At 44.1% G+C, this 16,262-nt stretch overlaps 1 protein-coding gene across 9 annotated transcripts in view; it reads left to right on the forward strand.

Moving 5' to 3' along the window:
- The window catches only part of agrn (agrin), a 199,016-nt gene that overhangs the window by 170,365 nt on the left and 12,389 nt on the right, over positions 1-16,262 (forward strand). For all 9 annotated transcript variants that reach the window (XM_057039710.1, XM_057039704.1, XM_057039706.1 and 6 more), the window contains 12 exons: positions 291-405; positions 1,384-1,503; positions 1,625-2,029; positions 3,646-3,838; positions 5,506-5,721; positions 6,687-6,916; positions 8,242-8,376; positions 10,652-10,742; positions 11,240-11,404; positions 11,512-11,623; positions 14,440-14,556; positions 15,956-16,139. In XM_057039710.1, coding sequence (XP_056895690.1) covers positions 291-405; positions 1,384-1,503; positions 1,625-2,029; positions 3,646-3,838; positions 5,506-5,721; positions 6,687-6,916; positions 8,242-8,376; positions 10,652-10,742; positions 11,240-11,404; positions 11,512-11,623; positions 14,440-14,556; positions 15,956-16,139 — 2,083 coding nt within the window. The remainder of the gene's footprint in view (positions 1-290; positions 406-1,383; positions 1,504-1,624; positions 2,030-3,645; positions 3,839-5,505; positions 5,722-6,686; positions 6,917-8,241; positions 8,377-10,651; positions 10,743-11,239; positions 11,405-11,511; positions 11,624-14,439; positions 14,557-15,955; positions 16,140-16,262) is intronic.

Here is a 16,262-nt window from a genome sequence, read left to right on the forward strand (position 1 = left end):
TTTTCCTCACCACATTATTTCAACAGGAAAGAACAAAAGGCATCATATTTTCCAAGCCTACAAATCCTAACAGCATTTAGCTCAGCTCCTCCTGAATCTGTGTTTGTATAATTAATGCCAATGCCGCAGCTAAATCATTTTTTTCTGCAGTACTGTCAAAAACAACAGTCTTATAGTCTTATAGATTCCCACCTCCCACCTGGACTCAATGATTCCGATAGGGTGGAACTCTGCCATCAGTGTCTTTCTGCTATCCCTCAATTATCTCTCCATCTCGCTTTTCTCACCAGCTGAACGACTTGTTCAGGAAGTCGGAGGTGCGCAATGACTTCATGAGCGTTCGTGTCCGTAACCTGGCGCCCAGCAACTCTATCCTGGCCGTCGTTGAGGCCCACTTCAAACCAGGTAGGACTCTCTGAACAGAGCACTTTTAAGCTGGTCCTTCTTTATAATTCATTCCTCATGCGGATGATTTACGTGATATTTGTACATGTTTATTCCATTGTGAAATAATATTGTATTTAGCCCAGAGTTAATTTAAATTAATTGGGCAAACACAGTGGTTTACTTGCATTATTTAATTTATTGCGTAATTATTTCAGAGTGAATGCACCACAACACTACACTATATGGCCTGAATTATTGAACACTGGTGTACAAAAATTCTTAGTGCTTCATCAGTGATAAATGTTTGTTTACCTTCGCAGGGATTCAAGCCTTAATAAAATAATCATAAACATCATAATCACAAAACAGTACAGCTCTTTAAATGCACATTGCACATATGCACATATTCAGTAACAATACTAAATTATTGGCTGTTTTCATTGGCATTGATATGGACAATAATAATATGGGGTCGATGGATAAAAATATCTAAAATGACCGCTTTAAACAAATTAATTACGACACTGATTAAACTGTATTAAAATCAGAAGTGTCATTTTTTTCTTTGCCATCAGTAGTTGCTGAGCCACAAAATTTGTTGGCCATAAATGAGTAATAAAAAATATAAGGATATATTGCTAAGACAAATTCCTGACAAAGCCAAAATAAGCTCTTTGAAACCAATTGGACTTCCAGTTTTTAAGAGAGAACATTCCTCTTTTTATGACTAATGATAAGCGTCCTTCATACCCTTCACACGGGGAGATGGCCGCCATTAAGCTGTGTCCCACCATGGCCAGTAAAGCAAACATCTGTGACAAATATTATGAGGGTGATTCGGACGAGCAGCAGGTGGAGGACAAGTGCCCCCTGGAGACCCTGCACCTGTCATACATAATGCTTTCTGATGGATCCATTGTAGTACTTTAGACGCCCTCTGTTTGCTTTTGGATTGTCCCTCAGAGGCCTCCTATTTGTCACGCGTGTGTGTTGTAGATACCAGATACACAGTGGAAGATATCGAAGGAGCCCTGCTGAAACAGATGAAGGCCTCCAAAGATACCAGCATTGCCGTGAAGAAGCCGGAAGTTGAGAACATTCGCTTCACCAATTATGGTAATTCGTTGCGGACTTGGCAGGAGTGCGCCGGGATTAATGCAATCAGACGTTCAGCAATTCATTCGTTGATTTTCACAGAGAAACTGCAGACTGTCTGTCTCTTTCCCATCATCACCAGATGTCCCTTCATTCCCCGTGTTCACCACAACTACCACCACCACAGCCTCAGTCACGACGGCGGCTCCCACCACCACAGCCACTTATGTGCGACCTCAGACAACCTCCCCCTTCATCACCCGCCGCCCGCCAGGCACCACACGCCGGCCTTTCAACAGCCGGCGGAAAACTACGACCTCGACCCCGAACACCACGCCTCTCACCACCACCTCGACCATGGTGACCGTCACCACCAACACGCTCCCTGCGACCAGCACCGTGTCCCGCGCCAGCACCCAGCCTAACCACAGGGCGCGGAATCCCTGCAGCTCTCATCCCTGCCTCCACGGCGGAACCTGCGAGCACCAAGGTGGAGAGTTCAGCTGCAAGTGTCCAGCTGGGCGAGGAGGTGCCGTGTGTGAAAAGGGTGAGCCGGCTGTGTTCATGTTCTCTTTCATCTTCTGCTCCTGGAGCTCGACGTAATCTTAGAGTAGAAACATGAAAGTTTTCGAAGCCAATTTAAAACTCATCGCAGAGACTTTCCCTCACATTTGGTCATTTGGCAGAGATCAGTTTCAAAGACTGCCGTGACTGAAGGATTCAAGATTGATTTTCCTACTAACGTCTTGCATGACACACTTTACTGCCTCAAACAGGTCTTAACAGCTCCATCACTTATGCTACATTTAAGATATATTCATACTGTATAGTTTTTAATGAGCATTCTAATTAAAACCTCCAATATAGTTTTGAGTTAATTACTTGTTTTGTTGCAGTGGCATTCATAGGGGGGCATAGTCATTCTGGAGCTTTCTGCCTTACTAAATACATACATACACATTTGAAATATTAACAAAATAAACACATTTATGCTCAAACTCATTTTAGCTTTGGAAGTGAATTTCTAACCAAGTTAATGATGAAGCCAGATGATACCAGATGGAGCGTTCAGTACTCATGTCAATAAAGATCTCCATTAACATGGCAGCAGAGCACCTTTCATATATACTTCCATCCATCCATCCATCCATCTTTGACCATTTTTGACCTCTCACTGGACCTATCCCAGCGAGAGGGAGGGTACGCTGTGGACAAGTTCTTATAGACCTGTGTGTAGTTATTTTCATTTTTAAAAAGATGTAATAATTGTCAGTTGTTTACTGAGTGAGCTCCTCTTTTGCATCGGTTGTGCAGCTACAGCAACACTTTTTGACGTAACAATATAACCTAAATCTCAAATATTGCACTAAGTACAGCTGCTTTGCTGCAAGATGGTGCAGATTTCTCTTTTTTTCCTCTGTGATGTCGATAACGCGACACGACATGATGCTTTTTTCGGGCTGGGAAAATGGTCACAGACGCAATTTCATTGGGTTAGTAAATGATGGATATGGGCAAAATAGGATCTCAGAACACAGCAGTGAGTGTTGGCTTCATGCTGCATTTTCAGGAAAACCTCAAATACAGAGGTGTTACTGAATCAGAACACAAGAAAGGGCACTTCAAACTCATCTGGGCTGATTCAGTCAACACCAGTTACAGAGCAAATGGCAACACGTGCTCCAATCAGTGACTCATAGAAAGTACAGGAGAACTTCATTAGAAGCATTTCCCTTTGGCTTCAACCCTTGTTTTGGGGGGGGCGGCAGAGGAGGCAACCTCATGCAGCTGAATCTTAAGATAGAAGATAATTGGCGATAATCGTTATGATGAGGATTAGCTGGTGAAAATCAGTGTGTGTCTTTGAGTTAGAGTGGTTTAATTAAATCATGCACGGTAACACGCTGTTCACCTCCTCTGGATCAATCAAGTCATTAGAAATTAGACAGCTCATCAGCTGCCATTCGACTCAGAGGGATTGATGGTGATCATAATTGCCGAGTGGCAGAAAAGTCAAAAGTTTTCCTCTCTGGGTATAAACTCATCTGTGAGCCCTGTGACCTCCTGGCTCCTACGGAACTCCACACTGTTTCCGTCATTAACATCGCTCTCCTACTTTCTCCCCAACCCGCAGTGATAAGTACGTGTTTTGTTCCTCCATAGTGATCAAGTACTTCTTCCCATCATTCGGAGGTCAGTCCTACCTGGCTTTCCAAACCATGAGCGCCTACCATACCGTCCGCATCGCCATGGAGTTCAGAGCATCTGAGATGACTGGCATTCTTCTCTACAATGGCCAGAATGGCAAGAAGGACTTCATCTCTCTGGCTCTGGTCAACAGCAGGGTGGAGCTCAGGTGAGTGTCCTGAGAATCACGCTGGTCTGCGTTGCTACAGCCGCTGCCTTTTCCTCCAATGACAGATGAGAGTGACGCGAATTAAAAAGAAAACCTACAAATAATGACACAGATACAGCAGAAAAATGGCAAACATGTTGCAAACATCACGGCCAGAAAGTAGATTAAGACCCAGAAGCTGTTTGACAGCTTTGCAGGTTACGGCTGTGAAGGCACGCTTACGAAAGTGTGTTCAAACTTACAAATAAGCTGTTCACATGACCATGTTTGCAGATGGTGGGGACATATGGGCAGAAATGTGTGCAGGAGGTCCAAATCTAGCAGTTTGATTGTTGTCATCAGTAATTTACAGCGGTACTTTCCCAGTAAATAGATCTTACCCTACTTTTAAATGACTTGATTAGGCACTTGATTGAGTAGCTACAAGTAGAGGAGTGTTTTATGCTCTTAATGACCATTTAATTGTGTACAAGTAATACTAATTCAGTGCAATAATATAGCCGAGCACTGAGGTCGATAATTAATGCACTTGAGTAAATTACATTCAGTGTTTCTAACAATCAGACACTCTAACGTTGAGGAGATCATTGGGCGTTGAGGAAAACTCATAAAATAGGTGATTTAAAAGTTCCTTTTTTAGAACTGCCTTGTTCCAGTTAGGATTTCGCCTTCTAGTCAGAAGCAAACGTGTCACTGAAAGAAAAAAATCAGTGATAGGAACTATCCTGTAGATGTTAATGTAAATCCAAGCTCAAAGACATTGAGTCTCATCCCGTATGCCTGACAAACGCCCACACCATCCGTGTCCGTGTTCTCGTTTTGTGATGTGTGCTCTGTGTTTGAGTGTGTAGGCTCAAAGGTAAGCTCTTTTCTTTCTTCTTTTTTTTTTCTTCATGCCTGGTTAAAATAATGTAATAGCCCTTTAGCATCTAAATCAGAAGACTTGTTTTCCTTTCGGATTCCCATGTTCGGCAGCAACTAAAAGCTTTAGCCAGCCTGCTGACACCTACAGAAGCAAGCATTCCTCCCTTCCCTTGTGGAAATGAACCCCAGGAAAAGAAAAATCATTATGGATGGTTAAAAGCGCTCTTTTCAGAGGAGATGTGAATCCGCTAACGAGATGCATTTTGGTGCCGTTATTTCAAGCACCATCCTTTAACATTTTTCGCCATCTATTGGATCTTGGATCGCTCCCCAGGAGCCCTTTCAGTTTTGCTCAACCTGGCCAGGTTTGATTTTGCTCTATTCAGAACCAAATCAATGGCAAATGAAAAGAGATCATTAGTCACTTGTGTTTTAAAAAGGAGCTCTGCCTCACTGGCAGAAGTAAAGTAGTGAGATTACCTCCCACAGTTCTGCAAATCCAAGATGTGAGGAGATGAGCTAATTATTTGCAGTGCATAATTATTCTCAGGTTTTTCGCTAATACCACCAGATATGTGGGTGCACACACACTACTATTCTCTCCTGTGGTACACACACCAAAGCCTCACCGGATTAAATAGAAGATATTGCAGTGAGCCATGCTGGTGTGACACAGTTAGGGATTCTAACTGGGCATCTGTCCTAGACTTTGCTTATTTAAAGAATATGTTAAAAAAAAAAAAAAAGCAATGCCTCAGTGTTTGAAGTGGATTAAATGGCTCCCTTTGTGTTCCTCTCAACAGGTTCAACACAGGATCAGGAACAGGTACACTGGTCAGCAAAGTCCAAGTCGATCAGGGCCGCTGGCATCAGCTGGTGGTGACTCGCAACAGACGCAGTGCGGTGCTCAGTGTGGACAACGAGCCGCACGTGGAGGGCGAGAGTCCACGCGGCACAGATGGCCTCAACCTTGACACAAACCTCTTTATCGGCGGAGTGCCCCCTGAAATGAAGGATGTGTAAGACCTTTTCTTTGTGTTGAGTGTGATGAGGCTGTTGCGTAACACCAAATTTGCCTCAGTCTTCACGCCACGTAATTCACGCCAAAATTTTGTCTGGAATACATCTGAGCCCTCTACTGTTTTGAGCTATTTAGGAGAAACAACAACGTATTCACATTATAATACTATTGTTATAACACCGGTATCTTTGAGGAGCAAATATCACTACTCGATATAGTTTGTCTAAAAATATTGCATCCACACTGCGGTTGCACAATTTTTTCCCCTCTTTTTTGTTTTTGTTTCAAATGTTTTTTAATGATTTTTAAAAGAGAGGTCAAGCTGCGGGCAGTATGAAATGAAATATTCATAATAAGACCAATAACCCGTTCTCAGATTTCAATTGAAAATATTAACCCAGAAGTCTCACTATTTAGCGCACATGGCTGAGCTGTGCAGCAGATGGGCTTCGCTGAACGCATATGCATGGCGTAAAGAAAAATATTTTAGGGGTTTCTGTGTAAAACTTGGATTTGGATTACACCATGTCTAGCGTTCAAAGAGCAAGTATTGACATGCTCTAAGCTGGAGTCCCAGGTGTTACTGGATATTTGTAGTCCAAATTCCCTCTCCCATTCAGATTTAATCCTAGTCATGCTAGGGTGACAAAGACCTTGCAGTTTGTCATGCAAGAGGGAAATTACGTGGTCTGAAGCTATGCGCAGCTTTAGTCACCCATACAGTTTATCAGAAGCTGCATTTCCAAATCCATTATACATATCCTCTGATTTGAAAGTATCTAAAACAGTGAGCCCTGGGTAGGTCATACTTTTCCCGAAGTAGCTCTAAGCATAAAAAAGTTTACATAAAGGTCACTAATGTTAGTCAGTCTTGATTCTCTCCAGGCATTAAAGATGCCATCCACATTTGAGGGAGCGAATGACGGATTGGTTGCAATCATATTTTTCTTTCTTTTTTTTCAGCGCAAGAGAGCAGACAGCTGTGGCCACAGGCCTGGTGGGCTGTATCCGCATGCTAGATGTCAACAACCGTGTGCTCAACCTGCAGGAGAACGGCGGCGACAGTTTGTATGGCAGTGGTGTAGGTGAATGTGGGAACAACCCCTGCCAGCCAAATCCCTGCAAGAACGGCGCGGCATGCCAAGTCAAGGAGGCAGAGATGTTCCACTGCAAGTGCAGCAAAGGATTCTGGGGTAAGATGGGAGAAAGCCAGACCGCCGGTATTGCCGTTCAGCTGCGTCTCAAGTAAAATGCTGAGATTTCCAGTTGTGGATATTTAAAGGGATTCACTGTCATCACGAGTTACCCAGAGATCCTGCAAAAGCTTCACAGCCTATTGATGGCGCAACTCCGCCCAGGAGGTCTTTTTTTTAAACCCCAGCGTCGTTGCCATGGCAGGTCAAATGTCGACAAAACAACATGAAAACATTCAGCATCAGTTCAGGGGACGACCTTGTGGCCCGTTACTTCTTCCACATCCTTTCCCTGTTTCTGTCCAGCACCGACTAACAAGCAGCGCTGCCAGGCTCCTGTCAAGTGTGCCTGCCGCTGGTTGTAAGTGCAGGCTGTTACATGAAGTTCCGCTCCAGAATGAAGATAATTGTCAGAGTTTACTTTTAACACTTACACGATGCATCAAAAAGTTGCAAAATCCCTTTCATGGAAGATGGTTTGCTTTTCTGCAGCAAAGATACATCTGTCAAAACCCAACTTTACGTAAAGTGAATGTAGGTCACGAGATAAACAGGAGCCACAGCTGTAAACATGTTTTCGTCCACGTTTTACTGATTTTCATTGATGGGGTTTAGATATTTTTGCTATTCTGACAAATCTCAGCAAAACAAACACCAGCACGAAAGGCTACAGCAAAAATTAAGGATTTCCAGCCGGCACGCATTCACAAAATAGGTCTCCGAATTTTGGGAGGGACTGAATTTGCTGTTCATCCTGTCTTTGGGGCGTAAAAGCTCACAAAAAGAGGGAGAACAAATGCAAAGTGAGATTTGTAGCTGTTAAAGGGAAAGCGTGTCAGGACAGCCTGGTAAATGAGGCTGGTTAGAGCTAAAAAGATGGGGGAGGAGGACGACATGTGAAAAGAGAACTGCGGCATGGATGGTGGATTAAAGTCGGTCTTCCAAACGCGCGAGTGAGGGAAAACCGGGGGAGGCCTGTGTACTCTGCAAGAATGGGATTCATTAAAGCTCCCCTCTCACCACAGGCTCCAACAGCTAAAGTAATGGTGGGTAAATTCTGATGGGCTGTGGCCGAGGGCAAAACCATCATCCACCAGGCGGTCCTGAGCCTTTTGCCACTGTCGGCACCTGCCCAGAAATGTGGCCACGCGGCGGGGAGGCTCTCGGCTGCTTAATCTGGACGTTAACATCTCCAAATCTATTTGAAAATAGCCTCTATCACAGAGGAAAATCCCTGAAATGTTCCCTGCATTCCTCTTGATGGAATCAAAGAAAAAAGGAGCAAAAAATCTTCTAACTATTGGCGTGAATGTTTGTGCCTCCAGGACCAACCTGTGCCGACGTCCATGATCCATGCGAGCCCAACAGGTGCCATCCGTCCTCCCAGTGTCAGGCGCTGCCCGAGGGAGGCTACAAATGCGAGTGCCCCATGGGACGAGAAGGGAGACACTGCGAGAAAGGTAATGGGGTCTAATCCTGGTGGCACCTGCTCACCTGTTCTCAAAAGTTATCATATCAGCTTTTTTGTGTTTTTGCATGCCGTTAAAATGCCATAAGGGTGATCAAAATCCCAAAGACAGAAAGATAAGGAGGGCAACGAGAGTTTTGCAGAACAGGGGTAAGATGATTAGTCCCGTCGGCCATTTAACACATCGCCATGGCTGCGGTTTCTACAGGGTGAGCATCAGAGGAGCGGCGTTCCTCTGCTCTTCCACCCACAGGTGTCAGGTTCAAACACTGTTGTTGCCACTCGGCGCTGAACCGGGCCACGACTTAGCTTTTGAGGTTCATCATTAGCACTTTTGCCGGTGTTTTATCATGAAGGTTGCCTGTGGTCCTTTGCCTCCCTTGCTTTGTAGATGTTGGCCTTTTTTTTTTTTTTTTCGAGACCCGGAGTGAACATTGCCAAAAATGAGAAACATGCCCCCTCGCAACCCTGGGAATTATAAAGAAAAAAAAGAAAAAAAAATACACTCACACACAAGGGTGTCCTCCTTCCAAGCCCCAAATCCCAGTTTGCAGTTGATGAAAATAAATTGAGGTGAACCAAAATCAATGCCGCCTGAGCGAGACTGTCTCCCATTCCAAAAGGCTATTTTTTTTTCCCGAGGAATCAATGAGATGACTAATCGCATCAGTCCCCCCTTGCCCGTGGTGATTTATGGGAGCGTCAGTCAGCCAGAGTGTCAGCTCGAGACAGGAGTTTACAGATAAGGAAGCAGTCGGGCAGACGTACCCATCGAGGGCTACACTGAAAATAGTTAGAAAGACAGGCAGCTCAAAGCCCACTCAGCAGCAGCCTCCAGGTGTATTAGTCCCAGCATTAAGCTTATGTGTTGAGCTACCATTCCATTTCAACACCGCGAGGGTTCTTTGGATTTTTTGTTCTAATATCCACTATTAAGAACTTTCCTCGAGGGTGTTCTGATAGTATTGAAAATGCCTAATTTTTATGTGCTTAAGCCCTCATACTGTATATCATTACAGGTTAATGATGAAACCATGATCCCTTGAGCTCAGATTGTCCTTGAGGGGCGGGTTCGGGTTTCAACAGTGTTTTACATTCAAAATGGTTCCTGGGGTAATTCAGGGAACAGCGGGTTGGGTTTGCGTTGAACATCCTTCTGCTGAAGATCCAATTGATTGGCAGTGGGAACTGGAGCTTTGATTGCCGCTGCTGATTTTAACCGTTCTGTTATTGCCTTTCCTTCCTTCCTATCTTGATGGACTTTATAGCAAAGTTCTAATTAGTAAAAACCCCTTCAATATAAATAGAATCTTCTCCGAGCTGAACTCAGCACGAGATGCCAGAGCTCCTGGAATATTGTGTCTGGGTAAGTCATTTTGGAGAAGCCGCTCCAGTGGAATGGGAAGAAAAGTAGGGCGACTTTGCTCCATTGCGTTTTTTGATCAAATGGATTTTTGAAGGAAGGATGACATCAGATAATTCCGCCTATCCTGGGTTTTTAAGCCAGTCCAGTTTTCTTCTGCCTATTACAGTTTAGAGCACAAATCTTTTTTTGAGTGTGAGATTTTTTTTCTTCCCTACCCATTAGTAGTTTTCCTCACAGCAGTTAATTAGCTTTCTCGTTTCTGTCTGCCTTTCCCATCCCGACTTGACTCAGCTAATCCCAACCAATTACGAGAAAAGCTTTTTTTTATAGCCCCAAAATACACTGTAGTTATATCTGTTTATTTTGGGGGTTATATGTGTATGTGGGCTATTGTAACCTCCCAAATGAGGGTATTTCTTTACGCCCAGCCCCGTATTACTTACCCCCAGATGACAATTAAACATTTTCAATGGCATAGCACTTGTTAGAGGGATGGCACGCTGCCTTGTCCTAATCTCTCCACACAGCCAGAATCCAGATATGGACCTATTATATTGTGATGACATGAATTTATAAAATGGCCTGCCAACACACAATGGCTGCATTATTTCATGGGTCCCGGCTGTGGAGTTAAACACCACATGTCTCAAAGGGGTTTTTTTGTGTTATAGTGTGGCGGGCTGTGTAATCAGTCTGACATGAGGGTTTGTGGATTTTTTTTTTTCCTTGTTGAAATTCTGTCAAGAAAAAGTCCTAATCCCAAAGCCCATGAAAACAAAATCCGTCTCCTTTCATATTGCTGACGGGTCCCCGTAAAGATAAACCGACTACTTGAATTTCATTTGTGTCAGTGACAAAACAACAACACCTGAGGAAAAATCTCTTTCGTTTTTCCCCCCAGTGGCTGAGAGGAGAGGGGTTTACATGCCATTATTCAATGGAGATTCTTACGTGGAGCTGAAGGGGCTGCATCGCTATGGACATGACCTGCGGTAAGTCCCGTGTCTTTGTTAGAATGTAACATTGCGAAGACTTCACAGGAGAAGCCGCTTTCACAGGTTACGCTCAACCCTGAACTAGAGAAAATGGGGTAGAAAAACCTAATTACGTGGGTATCTCAGGCACAGCTTTGAAGTAGCCTGATCAGTGACCCTGGACTGAACTTGTCCTACCTTTTCTTTCTGGCGGTGTCCTACAGGGTGCAATCATGGGGCACTTGTCATTCCCTTGTCATATTTACTGCTGATGGGGCCAAAAGACATTATGATTTGATACGGAAATGAAATTAACATCGGTGATGTTGCACAGCGTTGAGACATAATTGGAAAAAGAAGCTATTTGGTAATATTCAACCAGAAAAGCTGCCTGTCTTTTATTTCCATTAGGGCATGTGAGAATTCTTTAATGTTGAATCCTTTCGATCCTACCATTGGTACTAATGTAGTTTTCATTGTCTAAATGCGTACCCCACTTCTGAACTTCTCTGCAGTCAAAAGGTCAGCATGACAGTCGTTCTCATGGCAAACGACTCCAACGGTTTGATCTTTTACAATGGCCAAAAGTCAGATGGGAAAGGTGACTTCATCTCCCTGTCCCTCCATGACGGGATCCTGGAGTTTCGCTATGACCTGGGGAAGGGACCCGCAACCATCAGGTCAGTCTCAAGAAAGTGAAGCCCCGTGGAAGATATTTCAAGGCTCGTTTACGTGATGCAGGCCTGTTCTTCCATGCCAAAGACTCACCTGTGTGTATGTAATTCAGGAGCAGGGAGCCAATCCGGCTGAATGTGTGGAACACCATCAACTTAGAGCGCTCCAACCGCAAGGGAGAGATCATGGTGAACAAGAAGGACCCTGTCCGAGGGGAGGCGCCGGTAAGGACAGGCGCGCCTTGAAGTTTTTCTCTTCTTCGTTTAGCATGCAGGGTATTCTGTTTTTCTTGGTGAAACTGAGCTGTCAGCATACTGAGCGTTCTTATCACGATCAACATAAGCCTAGATTATTGCCATGATTTGTTCTCGTGGAAAGGTTTCCATTTGCAAAGTTAGCATTATTAATCTTTTCAGCCCTGTGTCATGGCAGATATTACAGGTACATATTTCCTAATGAAGTAGATCTAATAGTTTGATAAGCCAGTAGGCCATCCAATTATTTGAAACTGCATAGATTATGACTACAAACATGCAATGACTACAATCCCTTAGTCTTATCATCCCTATGATGCAATTCTTTTCCTACTTCTTCTCTTTTATCACTTTGTACTCCCCCCATTTCCCTCTGACGTATGTGTGATAATTGTGTTTCACTCATTCAGCAGAGGCAGAAAATCTTATTAAAAGATGAGAGCAAGGGAAAAGCATAAACGGGGGGATGGGGAGTGAGAGGAGTATTGACATAGAGCTCAAAGTAGAGCAGCCATCCAGCATGGCTCCATGAGCTCACAGTCCTGCTCCAAGAACTGAGGAGGAGACTTTGTTCCTATCATGGGGGGGTCACACGCAGGCGTGTGCGTGGTTGGTTGCAGACCCCATGCCTTGTGTGCATCATGTAAGATGACTTAGGGCTGCCATCATGGTGGAATATACACTTCCAGAGATGCAAAGGTGCAGGTAGGGGGGCTGATAGAATGGCAGCAGACCGTAAATGAGGTTCTGATAAGTGGCACCATTCCCCAGCTCACACTTAGAAATCACACGTAGAAATCTGTCTTTGTTTAGCGGCACCTGCTGCTTCAAACGTGCTCGTTTTCCACAGCCTGTTGTCTCCTACACTCCCTTTAAGATGGCAGACACCTCTGTAGCTTTGCAGCTCTGCGTTTAACTTCTGCATATTATACGTATATTAAACGTGCATGCAAATTGCTCACCGTTTTGTTTTGTTTTTTATTGTCGATGTTGGTTTTTAAGGCTTTTGCATTTAGTAGCTCTGCATGTCACTGTGCACAAACACTGACAAGTGTCCCCCTAATAACTTCTCTTCCTCCCTATTCTTTTCTCCTCTATGATGTGCTGTCTGGAAATAAGAAATCACGCAAGGTAATGAGACAAGTCCCAGTCACACCTTAGCCCGTATTTCATTTGACTCGTTCACCAAGCCCTCTCACCTCATCTCGTCACGCAACACTAGCGCAGGGCAGGGATGTTCTCTCTGCCGAACTGGAGGCAGCTTTTGGTTAAGAAAATAAAAATATTAATATGCCATTTCATAAGCACATCCACAGACAACCAGCACTGAAGCAGAGATGTTCTTAAAGAACACAGTTTGGCTTTCACCTCAGTCCATCTGCCGTGGGGGTGGAAGAGGGTGGGAAGAAGGAAAAAGGAGAGAGTCATCTTTCTGACGGTTATTGTTTCAAGCAACAAAGAAGCGGCTTCATTAGTCGGGCGTAGGAGTTTATTTCGCGCCGGTGCTATGCCGCTGTCAGAGAGGGAGAGCAAACGAAGGGGAGGAAACATACCGTAGGAGACGGTGAGGGTGTCGAGCCAAGCTGCGCTGTTCTTTTGTCATCTGCTCTCACTTCTTTCGGGAACAGGGACAAATCCTCCGGAATATTTTACAATGTCGCTCACTCCTTCACCCACTCAGTCGCGTGGCCATAACAGCACAACGCGCACTCCAGAGTCGCTCCCTGCGAACAGCTGTCTTCTGTCACGTGGTCCATGTTTACCTGTTGTATAAAGAAGAGGAATCGGGACTCAAAGTCATCTAAAGGCAGTGGCTGAAACTCAAAAGCCCAATAAACTGGCGCCGTATCTTTAAACGGGACAGTTCCAGGTTTGCAGCAGTGATATAACGAGGACGAGGCGCCTTGTAGTCGGTGACAGCCAGTGTCTGAGGTACATCAGCTGGGTCTGCATAATTGTGACAAGGTTGCCGCCCTGTCAACGTAAAAGGTTGCCGTGACACAGCCGCAGGCTTCAACCCAACCTGCCAAACAGGGAGCGCCTTGAGTTGATTTGGTCCCTTCTGTAGTTTTTTTTTTCCCTGGTTAACTCCACTTCACCCCTCCAGCAATTACTGCTCTACATATATTAAAGATAATGAATTTCTTTTTTTTTGGGCAGAGGGAAATGAGCCTGTCCCTCCACTCATAACAAAGGAAACTTTACCTGGCTGCGGAAAAGCTTTTGTCCCAAAGGTTCGGTGGAAACAATCGAATTTCATAGCTGTCCTTGGTACAAATGAATTGCAATTAACACGTCTCCGCGCTCATACCGATGATGCCATCAGCCATTCCCAAATCATCTCAGCCCCAATCTGCCTTTAATTTTCTTCTGTTCTGTTTGCCTGTCGGACGGACGGACAGACGGACGGACGAGAGTCTAACATTCTTTCAGAGCGATGCGGAAAATCAGTTATATTGTGATGTGTCGAGTGTGAAAATAACCCTCCACATTTCCATCACTGTGAACAGCAAATCAGACATATTGAGGCGGCAGACTTATTTTTATTGAAAGTGTTTGGATTAAAAAAAGTCTTTTGCATTTTACACCATTAAACAAAAACAAATAAACAAAAGGCCGTTCGAAATATGGCGCGTCCTAAAGATTCATTTAAAAAATTGAATTAGGTCGGATAATGAAGCGAGTGCTTGGTACGACCGTTATTCAGGCCTTGGCTTTATTCTGTTTTCTTTAACTTTATTTTGTTTTACAGCTTGGTGACGACTATTTATGTCCTGTCTCATCAGAACCTGCACGTAGATCTTAACCTGAAAGAGTCTCTTTTTGTTGGCGGAGCTCCGGATTACAGCCGACTAGCGAGAGCCGCTGCGCTCACGGAGGGCTTCAAGGGAACAATCCAAAAGGTACAGTTCTCGATGTTCCTGAGTTGTTGTTGTTGGGTTTTTTTGTTATCAACCTATGCATATGTATTGTATTCATATATCTTATTCCGTCTGATATGCAGCAGCAATTTCAGCTCTGTCATTAGCTGTCCAGCATAGAGCATCATGTTCAGAATTTTCCATTATAATCTCACTCCGTGAGGGACAGTGATTCTGCTCATTTGGATTAGTTTGCACTAATAATAGAACGCACGTTTTTCAAGTCCCTCCCTTTTCACCGCTCTCAGATCTTCCCTGACAGCTTTAGAGTTTTGTTTCATTTTTTTTTCCCCTCCACTTTCCAGCAAAGAACTCATCTCTGACTGCCAAAAATAACCCAATAGAACAAAGGCAGGATGTTACTGTTTGTGCAAACTTGTCATTAGTTCTAGTCCGCAAACTTTCCCTTGACAGTTTCGAGCAAATCAAAAGCTAAATGTGGCGTTTGTCTTCCTTGGCCCATAGGGGATAGTTAATTACGAAGAAGATGGGATGCATTTTCTGTTTGATGCTGCCTGTGTAATGTGTGCGTGGTGTCAACATATAATTTATGAGATATTTTCTGTGGTGCTAGCCATGTGCAAGTCAAGAGGAAACACACCACATTCACTCCTGTCCTGTTGTTAGTATGCAGCACCAGAAGATTTCATTTTCATTTGGCAGAAAATTCAGGAAAATGTTCTTTGTACAATAGCTAAGAATGGTAATAAACTCTTATCTTAAAGTGGTTTGAATAAAGTCTGATGACTGTGATGTGAGAACTGAGCTGTGGAGAGATTTAAAATCCAGCACAGCACTGATACAGTGGCATTGCGAAGAGCTGCCAAAAGGAGTCAATATGCATAAAGTTAAAGGTTTAAAGCTAATCCTTTAGCTCGGAGAGAGAAAGTAGCCTACTTTTTATGCATTGAAGTTGAGCTTGAAGATTTCATGTCTCATTTAGCTCCGATGGGGTTTGCGGTGTGCATTTGCTTTTTCTTTCGGCTTCTTCTCAATAACAGTCTGTCAGAGATTACAACGTTCTTACTGATATGGGATGTGGCACATCCACAAAGTCACAGTCAGAATCAAGATGTCATTGTAGACCCTGTCATTCTAGATAGGGCCCGATCCTGATGTAGTTATTTTCGATCAAAGCTCTTAGCTAACATTCTCAGGGAACTATGTGTACTGCATGTTTTAGTATTAATGCTGTTCATGCAGATATTGGAAATGATGCAGAACCACCTTTTAGTCTGTAAAATTCTTTTTTTTTTTTGTTTAAACAGGCATCATACCCACATCTTTTAAAAAACCCATGTCTACATAATGATGTTGATACGATGCCACAGTTCCAGTTGTGGTGTATTTCACTCCAACCCGCTGTTTCTCCTGCTCCCAGATCATCCTGATGGGTACCCCTATCTTCAAGGAAGACAACATCCTGCGCTCCAGCAATGTAGCCACCTTCCAGGAGCACCCGTGTGCCCAGGAGCCCTGCCACAACGGCGGCCAGTGCAACCCCAAGCTGGACACCTACGAGTGCGTCTGCCTCAGTGGTTTCTCAGGAGGACACTGTCAGAGCAGTGAGTCGCCATTTTCTCTTTTTTCCCCCCTTTTTCTCAGAAATCTTTATACAAGGTGTTTTTTATGATCCACAGTAATCTGCTACTCTTAAATAGTCACCGTGGTGGCGGAAAATTGCAGTA

This window comes from Takifugu flavidus, chromosome 8, assembly GCF_003711565.1.
Source record: "Takifugu flavidus isolate HTHZ2018 chromosome 8, ASM371156v2, whole genome shotgun sequence".
Lineage (NCBI taxonomy): Eukaryota > Metazoa > Chordata > Actinopteri > Tetraodontiformes > Tetraodontidae > Takifugu > Takifugu flavidus.